The following is a 16,052-nucleotide window of genomic DNA, read 5'->3' as shown; positions in this document are numbered from 1 at the left end:
AAAATACCAAACAACTAGACATTCCTACATCTATGAAATTAAACCAAGACAAAAACAAGAAGGTGGGAGTGAGGGAGGAAGGTTAACTCGCCTTCCTGGAGCACTGGAGATGACTGCTAAACTAAGTCCACGCCTTACTCTGAACCTGGCCAGCAATGGAGATGACTGCTAAGTCCACTCCTTACTCTGAAAAGCGGTCATTAAAAGCAAAGTTACATTAACCCCGTATTTTGGAACTTAAATTTAACCCTAGAAAAATAAATAGAAAATGAGTGAGAAAAGCACCCGTTTGCAAATTTCAATAATATTTAACTGTTTTGGACAAGGATCATCAATTGATGGTAACAGGCAAAAGATAGATGGGGAAAAGTATATTTGCTCCTTTCAAATTATTCATCCCAGAAATTACTTTCTAACTGTAGAGGAGAAAATGCACCTTTAATGAAGAAACATTTATTACCACTTTCACCAAGTGAAAAACCCTCATCGCTAATATGGGACATTCTGATACTGGGTCTCCTGAAGTGAGAGCATGCTACAGAAACAGCATCTACGTATTACACCTATGACACAGTTTAAGCCACAAAAAAGTTGAACCTAAATCCTAACCTTTAGTCGTAAACTTCCACTTGCAGCAAAAGGGCACAGAGGAGCAAGTTCACAGACATGATGAAACAATCAGACAGATTCGGAGCTGGACTCATTCTTCAAGACAACTGGTTTAGTTATAGATAATCTTCTGAATTGTAGGGTATATGAATTTTATCTCAAGAAAGCGGTTTTAAAAAAAGAATTCCCAGGACAGTATGGGTATTGCCACCTTCAAATAATCACCCCCAAACAAAAACTAGATGCAGAGGAAGACAGGCAGACAAGTCTATATAACAAACACACGGACAAGTGTCAACAATTATCAAACCTAGGTGACAGAAACACTGGTCTTTCATACTTTCTTCCTGTTTGAAAATTCCCATTAAGCAACAGGGGAAAAACAAGGATCCTAAAATTTCTATTAGGCAAGCAATGATTAAATACAGGATGCATCTGATACCCAATAAATTTTAATTAAGTCCCTGATAAAAGAATAGAAAATTAATTCTAATAGTGAACTTAGAAAGAATTCCTTATATGAGTTCAAAGAGTTTGTTTCATGATTCTGAAATGCTTTACTATAGTAGTATTTTCTCTTACTTAACAGTTTTGAGAAATGAGATTTTAAAACCTATCAGTCTCGGGGCACCTGGGTGGCTCAGTGGGTTAAAGCCTCTGCCTTCGGCTCAGGTCATGATCCCAGGGTCCTGGGATCGAGCCCCGCATCGGGCTCTCTGCTCGGCAGGGAGCCTGCTTCCTCCTTCTCTCTCTCTGCCTGCCTCTCTGCCTGCTTGTGATCTCTGCCTGTCAAATAAATAAATCTTAAAAAAAAAAAAAAAAACCTATCAGTCTCCACGCGCTGCTACACCTCTAATGAAGGGGCTGTGAGACCCAGGCAGACTCAGACGGCAAGCCCTCTCTCATCATTCTCCTTCGAGCCTCGGGGGTGACACTGCGGCTCATTAGCCAGCCCCACCTCTTCTAGCTCATCTAGGTGAGAAAAGGGAGACCCAGTTTTCAGTTCTGCTTCTCACGAAGGACCTCAGATCTTTTTAAGGAGCAGGCACAAATGGCTGATTTGGAGCAATGTGGACTGGGTTTTAATCCAGATTCCACCAACTACTATCAATGTGACCGGGGGCAAGTCACTTAATATTTCTGATTTGGGGTTTCTTACCTCTAAAATGAGAATTCTAGGGACGCCTGGGTGGCTCAGTTGTTAAGCATCTGCCTTTGGCTTGGATCATGATCCCAGGGTCCTAGGATCAAGTCCCACATCAGGCTCCTTGCTCAATGGGGAGTCTGCTTCTCCATCTCCCACTCCCCCTACTTGTGTTGCCTCTCTCACTGTGTCTCCTCTCCCTGGCAAACAAATAAAATCTTAAAAAAAAAAAAAATGAGAATTCTAGTACTTCTTAAAATGTAACTATATAAAAACACCTCTCAAAGTACCTGGCACAAAGCAAACAGTACCAAGCCCCTTCCTAGTCCTTCTACCACCATTCCCACTTCCTAATGCCCTGAATCATCACATATATGCACGGAATCCCCAACTAGGGATATCTGGAATCTTCTAATGATGTTTCTACACACTAGTCACAAAGATGAGAACATTCAAATACTGTCGTATGAAAGCAACCACTTAGAAACCAAACTCTCCTTCGTAAGTAAAATCTTTAAAGTAACAGAGTTTAAGTATAGCCTAAAACGGGGAAGAGAAAGTTGGCAATCTCCAGTTCCCCAAAACCTAGGTTTATTATTATGTAACAATTTGCATCAATAGACAAGAGGCCCCTAAAATGAGAATTTTCCTAATCTAAACATAATTTTCACTAAATTATTGGATATTTTTTGGATTATCCAGTAATTCATAAAGAGTAACAGGTTCTTTCCAAATTCATTTCCAACTTTCATCTTTGACTACTATTTGTTAAGAAAAATAAGAACTAGGGGCGCCTGGGTGGCTCTGTGAGTTAAAGCCTCTGCCTTCAGCTCAGGTCATGATCCCAGGGTCCTGGGGCTCTCTGCTCCACAGGGAGCCTGCGTCCTCCTCTCTCTCTGCCTGCCTCTCTGCCTACTTGTGATCTCTGTCTGTCAAATAAATAAATAAAATCTTAAAAAAAAATAAGAAAAATAAGAACTAAATATAAGGAACACAAAATGAAAGTACCTGCAGACATTTACATAGCACTGTGACAAGCACTATTCTAAGGACTCTACCTATACTAACTCCCTTGAGTCTTAGAGTTATCTCTATGAGGTGGTTATTGCTACCAGAATGATTATCTGAAACACTTAAGGAACTTGAGGCATCGTGTGGGTGCATAACCCATATGCAGTGTATTGCAGAAAAAGCGTTTCGACCCAGGCCATCTGGTTCCAGGCCATGGCCTCTGCTACTGTAGAATATCTCACACATCCCTCATCAACATTCTCATCTGCCTATAGCTCAAGCAAAAAACACCAATCAACTCATATTTGATTTTCAGCAAGAAACAATAAAATATTTTCTTAATTTTTGCAAATGTACCATCTAAGTGTAAGCATGTAGCATAAGACTTACTTTGCACAGGACAATTATTAGAAAAAAAAAGCCTGAACCTCACTGATGAGAATCCTATACACACATCCACTCCAGCAACTTCAAATAGAACATTTCTTCAAATAGGGCCAGGAGACATATGGCACCATCAGTACATTTTATTTCAACAGTAACTAAAGATTTCTACAGAAGCCCCGTGATTAGTTCTGACGCTTCCCCCATACCCGTATTTCCCCCATGTCAAAATGCTGCATGCACCACGTTCCAAACATAAGTTTGCTTTGATTACAACTGCTGTCCAAATCCAAAACCACGCGACATTAAAGCTAAACAGCCTATTTTAAAAGGAGTTGAGAAACGGGCTTTAAGCTGTTCCCATCAACAGCATGTGTACAATCATGCTCATTCTCATTTCAAACTTTGGAGTCTCTCTTTTGTCTAAACTCCAATCTATTTAGGCATTTTCAGTAAACAAACATTAAGCCGAATTATTTACAAAGTTAGAATTCCACACATTCCAGCCAGAGCTGCTTTTATGTGAGAGGAAAATACTGTCGCCGTGCAGTGCAGGGGCAACTTAAGGACAGTATCGTTCTCGACCCGCTTGCCTGCCTTTCATTTCCCCAACACCAGTTAAAAACTAAATCCTGAAAACTGCCAGGGACCACCTAGGGAGCTGCATGCAGAGTCCCTCCATTCTTCGGGAGCAGGAACTCAGCAGGTCTCTGAACCCTACAGAACGCAGTTTTTCACAGGATAGAGCAGTGCAAAGCTAGGTTTAGTTACTAACATACCAAAGCAGCCAGGTACTAAATACGCAGCTATGGAGGAACTGTGAGGGCCATTACTGTGTATGAGAAACAAAGCCCCTAACTTACCTCTATGTTTGACATTTCAAGTGCTCACTATCACAAAAATCAGGAAAAAAAAAATTGTGTGCATGTGTGTGTGTGTGTGTGTGTGTGTGTGTGTGTGTATATATATATATATATATATATATATATATTTTTTTTTTTTTTTTTTGCCCCTGCTCCAGCAACTTTTTCCCCTGGGAATTTTTCACTGAAATTTGTTGTCCAGCAATCAGTAAAAAAATTACTTTCTAACAGAAACTACCTAACATTTCCCCTTACTACGAAATTATTATTGTGGCTTCATTAAGACCAAAGGTGAACATGGCAATTTCAAATAAATGAAAACTGTGCAAGTTTAATTCAAGAGTTTGAATAACATACAGTCAAAGCCTTCCTAACAGCAGCCAAGATATACTCTTCTGAGATTCAGATTTAAAATGCATCATATGCATCATATTTCCTTCAGTCCCACCTTTAAGGAAATAGACACTTAAATTTCAAGAAGTTTGACTGGGTTTAGTCAACTTTCAATAAAAGAGCAAAAGAATAACCAGGACTTTGGAAAGTAAGGAAAAAAAATAACAGCTCTACATTATTAAAATCTTGATCACTCAGCATAAAGGGAAAACATATCACCAGATTGGTACGTGTTCTGAACGGGATAAGGAAAGAGCTATTCCTGAGGGATAAAAAAGTGAAATTTTTTAATGAGACCCTTTCTTACACAAAATATGAATTGTTGTTGCTTCCTTAAACACAGTGTCCTAAATACAATTTAATCTTTTTAAAAACCACTCGGGGTCAACATCACGGAATCCGGCAATGTGCCTTCTTACATGCTGGTGTGTAGCTGCTACGGGCCTTCCATTTATTTGGTTTAGGAGAGGAGTGGAATTTGCAGGTTCTGGATTATAGAATTCTCTCCAAATAACTGACAATTAATTTTTTTTTGACAATTTTTTAAACCTAGAAACATTTAATTATGGGAAAAACTCTCTAAAATACATGATGCATCTTCCCTGATGAAGTAAACAGGTACATTGCTTTAGGGCCCTACAGAAACCTACAGGACTTCTGAGTCTCTGCAGCAAGGGCTCACGTATACTCTCCCCCCCTGGTCACCCTCCCCTCTGTGTTCCATCTCCTCCACTGACCAAGTGCCTCGCCCCACACCTGCTGTTTTTAACCCACTCCTTACCATCCTTCTCATTTCTGATTACAACTTTATCTCACAAAAGTCCTCCTCTCTTGGGGGGAAGGAGGTCAAACAGGGGTTGGGGTTCAGCAGTGCACTTGTGATGAGCACGGGGTGATGCAGAGACGTGCTGGATCACTACACTGTACACCCGAAGCTGACATCATACTGTACGTACACTATACTGGAATATAAAATAAAATAAGCCTTCATCCCCCAAACATGTTCCATCTTTTAAAGGTTCAATTTTGTGAAAGCTGTCACCATTTCTGAATCTCCTAAGCTGTAAACCTCACAGTCATCACAATTCCCTTCTCTCCCTGAACCCTCTGAATTATGTTAGTTCCAATCAAATCAATCTATACCTTGAAACTACCTCTCTGACCTGGCTCTTGTCCATCAATCCCCACCCACCACATCTTAGATCAGCTTTTCCCCGCTTGCTTATGGCAACAGTCGCCCACTAGTTGGTCTTCTGACATAGTCTCTCCATCCTTCAGCATTCTTTTCCTTAAAAATAACCAAATCTGATCAGGTCACTTACCTGATGAAAAATTACAACTGGCTCTCAAAACCCCAAGAAATAATGTCCAAATGCCTTACCAGAAGTCTGAAGACTTAAAAATGTGATCTACTACTTCTCCTCAGGTTCCCTTTCCTAGCCTCCCACCAATCAGCAAATACCCCATATCCCAACCTCTACGAAAGAAGGACCAGGAAAGGAAATTACAAAGGATGTAAAAAATTGAGAGCTGGTAGGCTTTGTTCCCCTGTAGTAGCACAATGACTGCCCGTTGCTTTTCCTTGGATCACCACTAGTGAAAATGTCACTCACGAGGACTCCATTCTCTGACATTTATTTCATTTCTTTTAAATGTTTTCAAAGATTCTGTTTCAAATAGGCTAGCTTCAACAGCACTGAACACTTGTTCTAATTTATGACTTTCTTCATGAAATTCTTTAGCTTGAAGGTAAATGTTCCAACAGAAATGCCACTCACGGGTGCTTCCTTTCCTGTTATCATCAGAATTCACATTATAAAATGAAAATGCTTCTTTAGATACTCAAAGCACCTTTACCCAAAGACTGGGTTAGTCCAGCGAAGGAACTAGTACCTTTACTATGTTTGCTTCATGACTTTTTAAAACTAAAGCTAAGTGTCTCATACTCTCCTCAAGCACATTCCTCTCGAGAGTCACGTTTTCTCCGATCATCCTCCCAGCATTTTTCCAACTTGACTACCTTCTCCTTTCATAAGCAACACACCGTCTGTACTACCTGGAACATTTGCTCAAGCAATTTTCAAGTGGTTTCTCTTCTAGTTTCCACATGAAATGTTCAGTGAACTAAGTCATTCCCAAGAACCAAACCTCCACTGAACTTAACATTGAGTACTTTACCCCAAATTTCTACTTTTTTGGTTAAGAATCACTCTTTTCTTAGGCTTTCTCACTTCCACTAACTGTTTTTTGTTATGGCCCTATTTCACAAAGATATACATTAAAAAAAAAAAAAAAAAAGTTAACTAAGTCTCTAATATTGATTTGACATGATTTAATATGATATGGCGTGTCAGTGACTCGAGAAAACGGACATTACTGAGGAGATATTGGACAGTGAACTCACAAATAAATGACTTACTTCCGCATATAAGTTTTGCAATGTAAGGAATTTAAAAGAAAAAATGTTAAGTTTGTGAATGACAGATGTGTAATGTGTACATTTATTAAAGTGATGTACGTCACTGTACAAATGACCTGATTTCCCATGATGAAAGAGATGTGCAACTGCTATTAAGAAAAAAAAAAAGTTAACCCTTACTTACGTAACAGAAGAAACAGTTCATTTTTTGATAGACAAAAATACTTAGAATACTACTTTCCCTAAGTTCTAGTGAGGGCTTTTTGATTTACAGACATTAGCTATTATCTCTTCTGAAATGAGCCCATCAGGTACTTTTTTGCTTTTGTTTTACTTTACATTATGTGGGTTCAGCTCCAAGAAATAAAGCATAGTAATTAATGATTCAAATGTAATTTAATGTATCAGTCTGACATCTTTTAAAATACTTACATCTTTTCAAAATCTCAAAAATTTAAATTTCAAAATTTAAACATCAAAAATGTTTAAAAAGCGATTATACCTTTTTGGCCTCTAACACAGGCTTTCCCAACTACTTTACGCCAGAGATCATGATTGCATACAATAAAATTAAGACAAAATAAGCAAGAAAAGTACTAAGGGCAACAATATTATCCAAAATTTAATCTGATATCTGATTATCTGATATCTGATTATCAGCAGAATCAGATTAAAAATACTCTGATAAACAGCTAATGATGGGAAAGGCAGTCTTTGGAACATATAAAAACTTTGCTCCAATCCAGGCACCAAAAGCCTTTGAAAACTATGGTTTTTAAATGGAGGAAGCAGACTTTGAATAGCTGAAGTTGTAGCTCACAAAAATAGTAAATATAGAAATGTAAAATGCAATAAATCAAATGTAGGTATGTAGGGCACAATATATATGACCCTTAAAACAGACAGGAAATCACAGATATGCAATGTGTAAAGGCATGATTTAGTAATTCTGCTTACCAGATTAAAAATAAATCAACACACTAGACAAATTTTTAAAAGATCATACACTCTCTTTTCTTCATTTTCTAAGAAATGATGTTAACCAAAGATATGCCAGAACATGAATCAAAGTATCTAAAGATCCTTAAAGGATAGAGATGATCGCAAAGCTGGTTTCCAAGAAGATGCAAATACAAATACAGGAGGGGTGTATATCTGCCATCAGTGGACATTTTCCTCTTCGTAAGGCTAAAATTTTAGAAAAATGTTTACAGACAAGTAATTTTTAAATAATCCACTTCAAAACATTAAAAATGTCCACCTCAAATACATTAAAATTTATTGTTTGTGAAATACTTTATAATTAATTTAAGGCTCCCAATAATTCCATTAAAGCAATACGAAGTTATAGTAAGATTAACCTTTTTGCTTTTAAATTAAAAAGGAAGTCTTCCATTTAATAGCAGACACACATTTATCTCTAATTCTTACGGAAAGCCCACTAAAATTAAAAGTATAAAAAGTTATAAACAAACAAGGAAATAAATGAAACCTGGTTAGAGTTGTGATAACCAGTTAGAGAGAAGGAAAGCTAATGTTTACGTGAGAAACTGGATCCATGCTCAGGAACTGGAGGCAAGAGGGGAGGCAGACGTGAGGGGTGTGATAAAAACACAAGATTCCTGAAAGTCTGTGTAAGAAGCAGACTTTTCATTTCCCTTTCTGACTTACGGAGGGAGGTGACCGACCCTACCAAGGACATGTAAATTAGTCTCTGAAGACATTAAACCAGAAAAGGTTTAAATGCAGGAACACTAAATCATACAAAGAGATGGCACTGAATAAGCCTATGTACCAATACTGTTTGACTTGGGGCCACACCGCCCCAACCTCTGCCTCTGTGGTTACTTTGCCTGCCACTTCTGTCTATCAAATCTCCCCTGTGCATCTCCTGGAAGGATACTTAACACGGGACTTAGAACCCACCCAGAGAATCCGGGATACTCTCTTCACCTCAAGATCCTTAAGTTAACTTTATCTGCAAAGACCCCTCCTCTGAATAGGCACATTTTACAGGTTCCAGGAATCCGAACACAGACTTATCATTTTAGCGTTCTGTCTACTAGACTGTTCCGTCTACTACACATAATTTAGCCAACACATCAATTAAAAATGAAGATATCCTACATCCTTTTCCAGAAAGCTACCAGTCAATGTGACCTTATCAAACTGAGAGTGAGAGCCAAGAGAAAATAAGACCGTCCTAGAAACAGGGTCTACTGCAAAGGAAAGTAAAGGGACTCCCTGGGCAGTGATCAGGCAAACCCCAAGCGCACACCAGGGTAAAGAACCGCCAGCCGAGATTATATATAGCAAGACGAACGTGGAGAAAATAGGACTGAGAAGGGTTTAAAAAAAAAAGAGGCAACTGTTACCTCTAGGAAAATAAAAACCGTAAGAAAGCTAAGTTGAAGAATAAAGTATTATTGTACCTGCTTTGTTCAGGAGTAAATGGTGTTCACACTGAATACTGATCTAGCTAAAAGCGTTAATACGCTACATCAGAAGGGCAGAAGGATGCAGTACGGGAGGTATGGCAGCAAAGGAAAGAATGACAATTCTTGGTCCTGCATAAAGGTATCTAATATTGACCAAAAGAAAAAAAAATAGTCTAAATATTATTTAACATACAGAGATCAATACCACAACCAAGATCTAAGAATTGAAAATGGTTTCCTTGGAAGGGAGCAAAGCAAGGGGCAAGAGGGATGGGGAAGAGCACTGGCAATTTTCTTTAGTCACTGGTTCCCTTTGGAGCCACAGAAACTGTGCTCCTATTGCTTTGAAAATAAAATTCATTTATCGCCAAGAAAGGGAAAGCGTCTCAGAAAGTGTCTTGTCCAGGATCATAACATAGTTAAGAAATATCTATCAAAATGCCTTAAAACTTCCTGTATCCACGGGAGTATGGAAATTCTTAAAAAGGGGCTCTTAAAAATAAATTCCCAAGTTCTAAGTGTTCCCAGGAATAAATTAAAAAAAAAAAACCAAAAAGCAGACACAACCAAAAGCACTATTAGTGTATGTTCATATAATGGATCCAACCTCTTGTTTCTATTACTACAACCCCATCCAGCTTTCTTAAGTAAAAGTACTGGCTCATTTTTGAACATAAGACATTAATGTCACAACTACAAATAACAGGTCTAACAAGGTAAAGGAGCTGAAGACATAGGAAGGTATTTCCAGACGGCTATCCTGATAGACAGCTATCTACAGTTTACATGCAGATGAACGCTAGCAGTAAAGATTTCATAGCATTAGGAGTACAAGACGCAAAGGCTGTGTTCTGACCCCTTAACCCCAGGAAAGGGACAACCGGAATTTCCCCCAAGCTCTTCTCCCCGACTGTCTGAGAAGGGAAGGGGCACAGACAAGGGGCAACAGCAATGGTGCTAGGAAGAGGTAAAATATGAGAAAAAAGGAGAATTTTATTTTCTACTTAATTAATATCCCTCTTTATCCATTTCATTAATCTATGTCTCCTTTCTGAATCGTGTTTTGGCTCACTACTCCCACCTTTCCCTTCCCTCCTCCTCTTCGACGGCTTTCACGCCCACCTATTCCAAATAACCTGCACGGGTTTACTGATCGATGTCCTAACCGAGCATGACCGTTACATCAAACTCCACCCCCCCAAACAGGGCACCAACTTCATTTACCTCTTACTGTACCTAATGATAATGTGCCGTCTAGACATATTAATTTAGAATTTTTTAATCTTATTGACTTGAAGTCATCTATCTGAACTGTAAGATTTTAAAAGATAGAAGAATAGCACCAGGTACAACGAGGCAAGCATTTTTGATATTAGTAACTGACCCAATCACAAATGCTATCGTACTTTAATATTATTCAGATGCAAAACCAAGTCCAATAAAAAAAAAAAGTAAGTCTGGTGGTTTTTCCATAAATATGAAACCAAAGTGAAAGCAACATTTTTAAAAGAAATGTGCCAAGATACTGTTAGTATGGGATAAGAAGCTCTAGAAACAAATTACTTTTAGAGCAAACCCACTTCGGTTTGACAGTGAAGTAGGAAGTCAAAGGAAAAGTGTAAATGGTAAGAAAAAAAAGGCAACAATGGTATTGGAAAGAACCCTTCATGTATTTTCATAACTCATGAAAAAAATAATACCGAAGCCAAAACAAATGCCTCTATTAAAGTTATTCTGAAATGAACAGAAAAAAGAAAAATAGTAAGTCTGTCTTTCTCCATCTTCCTATTAACTCCTCACGCAATGCTGCTGGATCGTTCTCTAAGTTTTAGAGTAAAATGTCCCTTGTGAGAACACAGGTTAGATTTTTTTTTAACTAAAAAGTAATCATCCCCAAACACAGTATACATGTGTTTATAATTAATTCTGACACGTTAAAACAGCAGCAGCAGTGAGCATCAGTATTATGTAAATATTGGAAAATAATTTGGAGGGGTCCCTGGGTGGCTCAGTCGGTTAAGCATCTGCCTTTGGCTCAGGCCATGTTCGCAGGGATCAAGCCCCGCATCGGGCTCCCTGCTCAGCCCTCTGGTGCTCCCTCTAGCTATCTCTGTCACCATCTCTGTCTCTCTCTTTCTCAAATAAAATCTTTGAAAAAATAAATAAATAAATAAATAGATAGATAAATAAATAAACCCCATTTGGGTCCTTTAATATGCAAGAGACATAGTTAAATAGCTTAGAAAACTTTTGTCAAATTTAGGCAAAACTGGCAACTTAAAGTACTTGAAAAGTACCTCAGCTCTAGGTTAGCATGACATTCCGATATGCTCTTCTTCTCAGAGTTTCGACTGGCAAAGCAAAGACAAAACGCTTACAACGGAGACTCCTGACTGAAGCACTTTTTGTTGGCAATAGAAATTAAGCTATCAAACACACCAGTACTTTAATTAAAAACAAAACCAAACAGAACAGCCCTTTTGCGAGTAAAGCAGATTCCAGAACCTTTCACCTGGTACCTACTGAAGTCCACCGGTCAACAGGACTGGAGAAGCAAAGTTATCAAGCCAAAGATCGGGAACAGTATTTATACTCTTCGTCCTCCAACTAGTCAAACTTCACCAAACAGCCTCAGTACAAAGACGACCTTCCACTGTGTTCCCCAAAGCTCTGAACCTTCCTATTTTAGAAGTTAAACGCCATCACAGTTACCTCTGTGGGCGAAGGTGCAAAGTGAAGCTGTATCCCTCATTCAGGTTTCTGTTCTCCAAAATGCACAAAAAGCAGGATTTCAGGTAGGAGAGACCTGGTATCTCTCACAGACTGACGTGAATCCATCGGTCCCTGAGCTCTAAGAGCAGCAGTATGGACGTCACCTCTAACTGGCAACTTCCATACTAAATAAATTATCATGAAACCTAAGAATACTAACTCTTAAATTTATAGTTTGCTTTTTCACCCCAAAACTTTAAGAACTAAAAGTCTGATGCACAGAGTCCTATATAAACACTTTTTACCTGTTTGGCTTTCACGTTCTTTGCAGTCGAACTTTTCTCACTGGTACTTGCATCCATCCCTCTCAGAACACTGATGAAATCTTTCTTCGAAACAGTCGATATCAACTTAGCACGTTTTCTAATAGAACTTCCAGCTTCTTTAACCTTTTCATCAATGTTCTTTTGGTGCTTCTGAACGGCGTTAAATAACTGTACCACACCCCTACAAAACATAAAATGACCAGAGTAACATAGTTAAGTAACGGTTACACTAGAATACAAACTGTGAGGTTAAGCACAATGTGTTTTTACTGCTTAGGAAAGAGGCAAACATTTAATAGGCACTCAGATGAAAAGAGCTGAATCTAAAAAATGAACATACATTTCAATGAAAGAACACAGATTTCTGAATAGAGAATAAATATATATGGACTGATATGATTTTTCTTTTCAGCTTTCACCTTTCTCAATCAACTTTTGTGCAATTAGAACTAAAAATTACTTTTAATGCAAATATCTATTCCTCAAAATATATTATTTCATAATAATTACATCACGATATAATGGATAGAGAACAGCCTCTACAGTTAGCTGTCTCACCCCCAACACTACGAAAGGTTTTCTGGATTTCAATGTCTTCTATAAATGGAAAAAATAACTCAAGTAGCTTAAAAAGAATTCAGTTATATTATCTGCAATTCTTATGATAAAAAACTAATTTTTAAATAATTTATTTATTTGAGAGGGAGGGAGAGCACACACACAGCAGACAGAGGGAGAAGCAGGCTCCCCACCGAGCAGACAGCCCAACGCGGACTCCATCCCACGACCCTGGGATCACGACCGAAGCCCGAGGCAGACGCCTAACTGACTGAGCCACCTAGGCACCCTGATATGAAACTAATTTTACCCTGATATAAAACTAATTTTAAAGTCCTATTTTAAAATGAAATACTTATTTAAATATTTGGTCTATAGTTAAGTTCATTCCAAGAAGGATTCTGAAGACTGAGACCTGTAGTGTCCATCACAGCAACCATGAGCCACGTGGAGCTGGTGAGCCGCGCAACGCGGCTGGCTCATCCGTACTGCACTGTGCTTGCTCCAGGTTTAAAATATGACTGGATGTGTCAGATTTAATATGAAAACAGAGACTTTTAATATCTCACCAAAAACTTTTTTAAGATTTTATTTATTCATTTGACAGACAGAGATCACAAGTAGGCAGAAAGGCAGGAAGAGAGAAGAGGAAGCAGGCTCCCTGCTAAGCAGAGAGCCTGATGGGGGGCTCGATCCCAGGAACCTGGGATCATGGCCTGAGCCGAAGGCAGAGGCTTTAACCCTCGGAGCCACCCAGGTGCCCCTCACCAAAAACTTTTATATTAATTACATGATAAAATAAAAAAATAATTTGAATATTTTGGGTTCAATAAAATACATTGGTACAATTTATTTATTTTTACCGTATTATCTAGATAGTATGTGGCTACAAAAAAGTTTTACATTATGTATGTGGCTCCCATTATATCTCTACTGGACAATACCGATTCAAACCATTACTATCTTTTCGAGCTTCACAATTCTGTCACCGGGAGAGGCACTGGCCATGTACCTGGAGTATCCCTGCGTGTTCCTAATACGTTTTTCAAGGATGTGAGGCCCTGACTGTTTTTTACACCAGGCATTTCTGCGAGTTGAGTTTGTAGGGCGCAACCTTGAGAGATGAGATAATCGTCTCCCCCCAGACAAAGAGCAAGCTCGTTACCATTCACCATAAAAGCAGTGGATTCCCAAGTCAAGTGTTCTTCTGTAACACAAGCCATTGCCCGCTCACGCATCCTTACAGGGCACCTGTGTTACCAATGAGGGACAAAGGGAACCAGTGGAAATGTGATGCTCTGGCTACTTTGCCAAGAGTAATAAAGTCCTTTGTCTCTGACCCAAAAGTCTCTTGTATTCTGGCAGTACCCAGGAAACTAACAGGCTAGCTTATTAGATTGTAAGGAGGATAAAATTCCATACCCTTCGAGCAGGGCTGGGGCCAAAGTGAGGAAAGGGAGGTGCATGTTATTAATTTCATTCTCAGAGAAATCCTGCAGGGTAGATGTAATAGTCCACTGCTTTTCTAGGTAAATAAAATGAAGTAAAAATTAGGTAGCATGCACAAGGACACAGGTAGTAAGTCAGTGCTGGGATTTGAACCTAGCAGTCTGGCTCTATCTAGGTCACTCTATAACACCTATGTGGATTAAAAAATGACCCAATCATATAAGAAACTAGAAAATCAAAAATAATTCCACTAAGTAGAACTGCTGTTATTTTTCAAGTAGCAGCTCAAATGTTCTCTCCTCTGTGAAATCTTCCCCAACTCCCCTGACAATCTTCTGCTGTAAGCTCCCAACACACAGGACATGCCTCTAGTCTCAAAGAGACTGTAATTCCTACAGGTGAGTAGGCAAGGGCCACCTGGCAGCCACCAGATTCTATTTATCTTTGGATATGGAAGACATCAATAAATGTTTGGTGCCAATGATAAAAAGAAATGCAGAGTGAAAGGACAGCATAAGGTTATTGTAATACATAATTGGTTATGCCCTAAGTATAATGTAAGAGAACAATAATCACCTATAGTCATAAATTCAGATAACCATCGTAAGAGAAATGCATGTCTAATTACACTGTTCTCCTGACTACAGCAACAGTATGATCTGCAATAGGTTCAGACCAAATATACACTGAGGACGTTCGTAATATGCTTGCCTCATGAGACCTGTAAAAATCTTTCGCTGAATTTAGGATTAAATAGGCAGGTTTTGATATAAATCACTTGGCTGAGAAGGCAGAGCTTAAGATCAGATCGAGTCAGAAATGGATCACTATCAAAGCTTTCATATACTCACTTTTTAAAGGGCAGAACAGTCTTACCTTGTTGCAATTCTCTGAAGATTTCTCTCTGTTTCTTTGTCTTTGACAACATCTGGCTTTACTCTGCACATCATTTCCCATTCCCGCTTCTTATCAAGCTGTGTTATAAATATTGTTATGTGAAAGAATATTAGGCATTTTTGAAAGTGCAGCATACTTTGATATGATACTCTGTGAAAGGACAAAGGTAATAAATCATTCTGGCTTAGTGTGTCACAGCAACTGAAAAAACCCCACACTTTTAGGGGTTCAGCTCAGGGGGCCTGTGGTTAGCACTCTGCATGTCATGTGAGAAGCACAAAGTGAGTTTCTGTCAGGCTCTCTGACAGCAGGGGCCTGGACAGCTGCCAGGATACTGAGGCAAGGAGGACAAGGTAGCATGTGAGAGAGCCACACGCTTGACCTGCCACCACCAGAGCATCAGAGGTAAGCGTTAGAAAGACCCCAAACTACAGTCTTTGATAATCACAAGTTTAAATACTGTTTATTTTCTCAAAAACTGTCTTTCTCAGCAGACAGAATAATTAAAAATTTGCATCAGCTTTTAAAATAATAGCATTGTATCCAGTAGTACTCTGGTCCGAGGCACCTGACTTGACACCCCAATACACTGCACTGGTATACACTGCTGTCTCAGGCCAACATATCACCTACAAGCAAATATATATCTTATAAAGATCACCAGGAAGTTAGTAAGCATCAAAGGCAGTAATAAGAATCCGTGGGGGGAAAAAAATCTTTTATCTATTGCTTTTCTGCATCCATCTAACCTCTTATTTTTGTATTAATGAAAATGTCTAAACATAGTTATATCAAACTGTGTTCACCATAGATTAGCCTGACTTCTTTCTAAAAAGAATAGATTTCTCC

The 16,052-nt window shown here is 38.8% G+C and overlaps 1 protein-coding gene across 1 annotated transcript in view; it reads right to left on the bottom strand.

The window, feature by feature from the left end:
• RRP15 (ribosomal RNA processing 15 homolog) overlaps nucleotides 1–16,052 on the bottom strand; it is a 39,166-nt gene that overhangs the window by 10,050 nt on the left and 13,064 nt on the right. The window contains 2 exon segments of the mRNA XM_082703009.1: nucleotides 12,279–12,480; nucleotides 15,183–15,280. Coding sequence (XP_082559135.1) covers nucleotides 12,279–12,480; nucleotides 15,183–15,280 — 300 coding nt within the window.

The sequence above is a fragment of the Mustela nivalis genome, assembly GCF_964662115.1.
Source record: "Mustela nivalis genome assembly, chromosome: 16".
Lineage (NCBI taxonomy): Eukaryota > Metazoa > Chordata > Mammalia > Carnivora > Mustelidae > Mustela > Mustela nivalis.
This window is presented reverse-complemented; position numbering and strand designations above follow the sequence as displayed.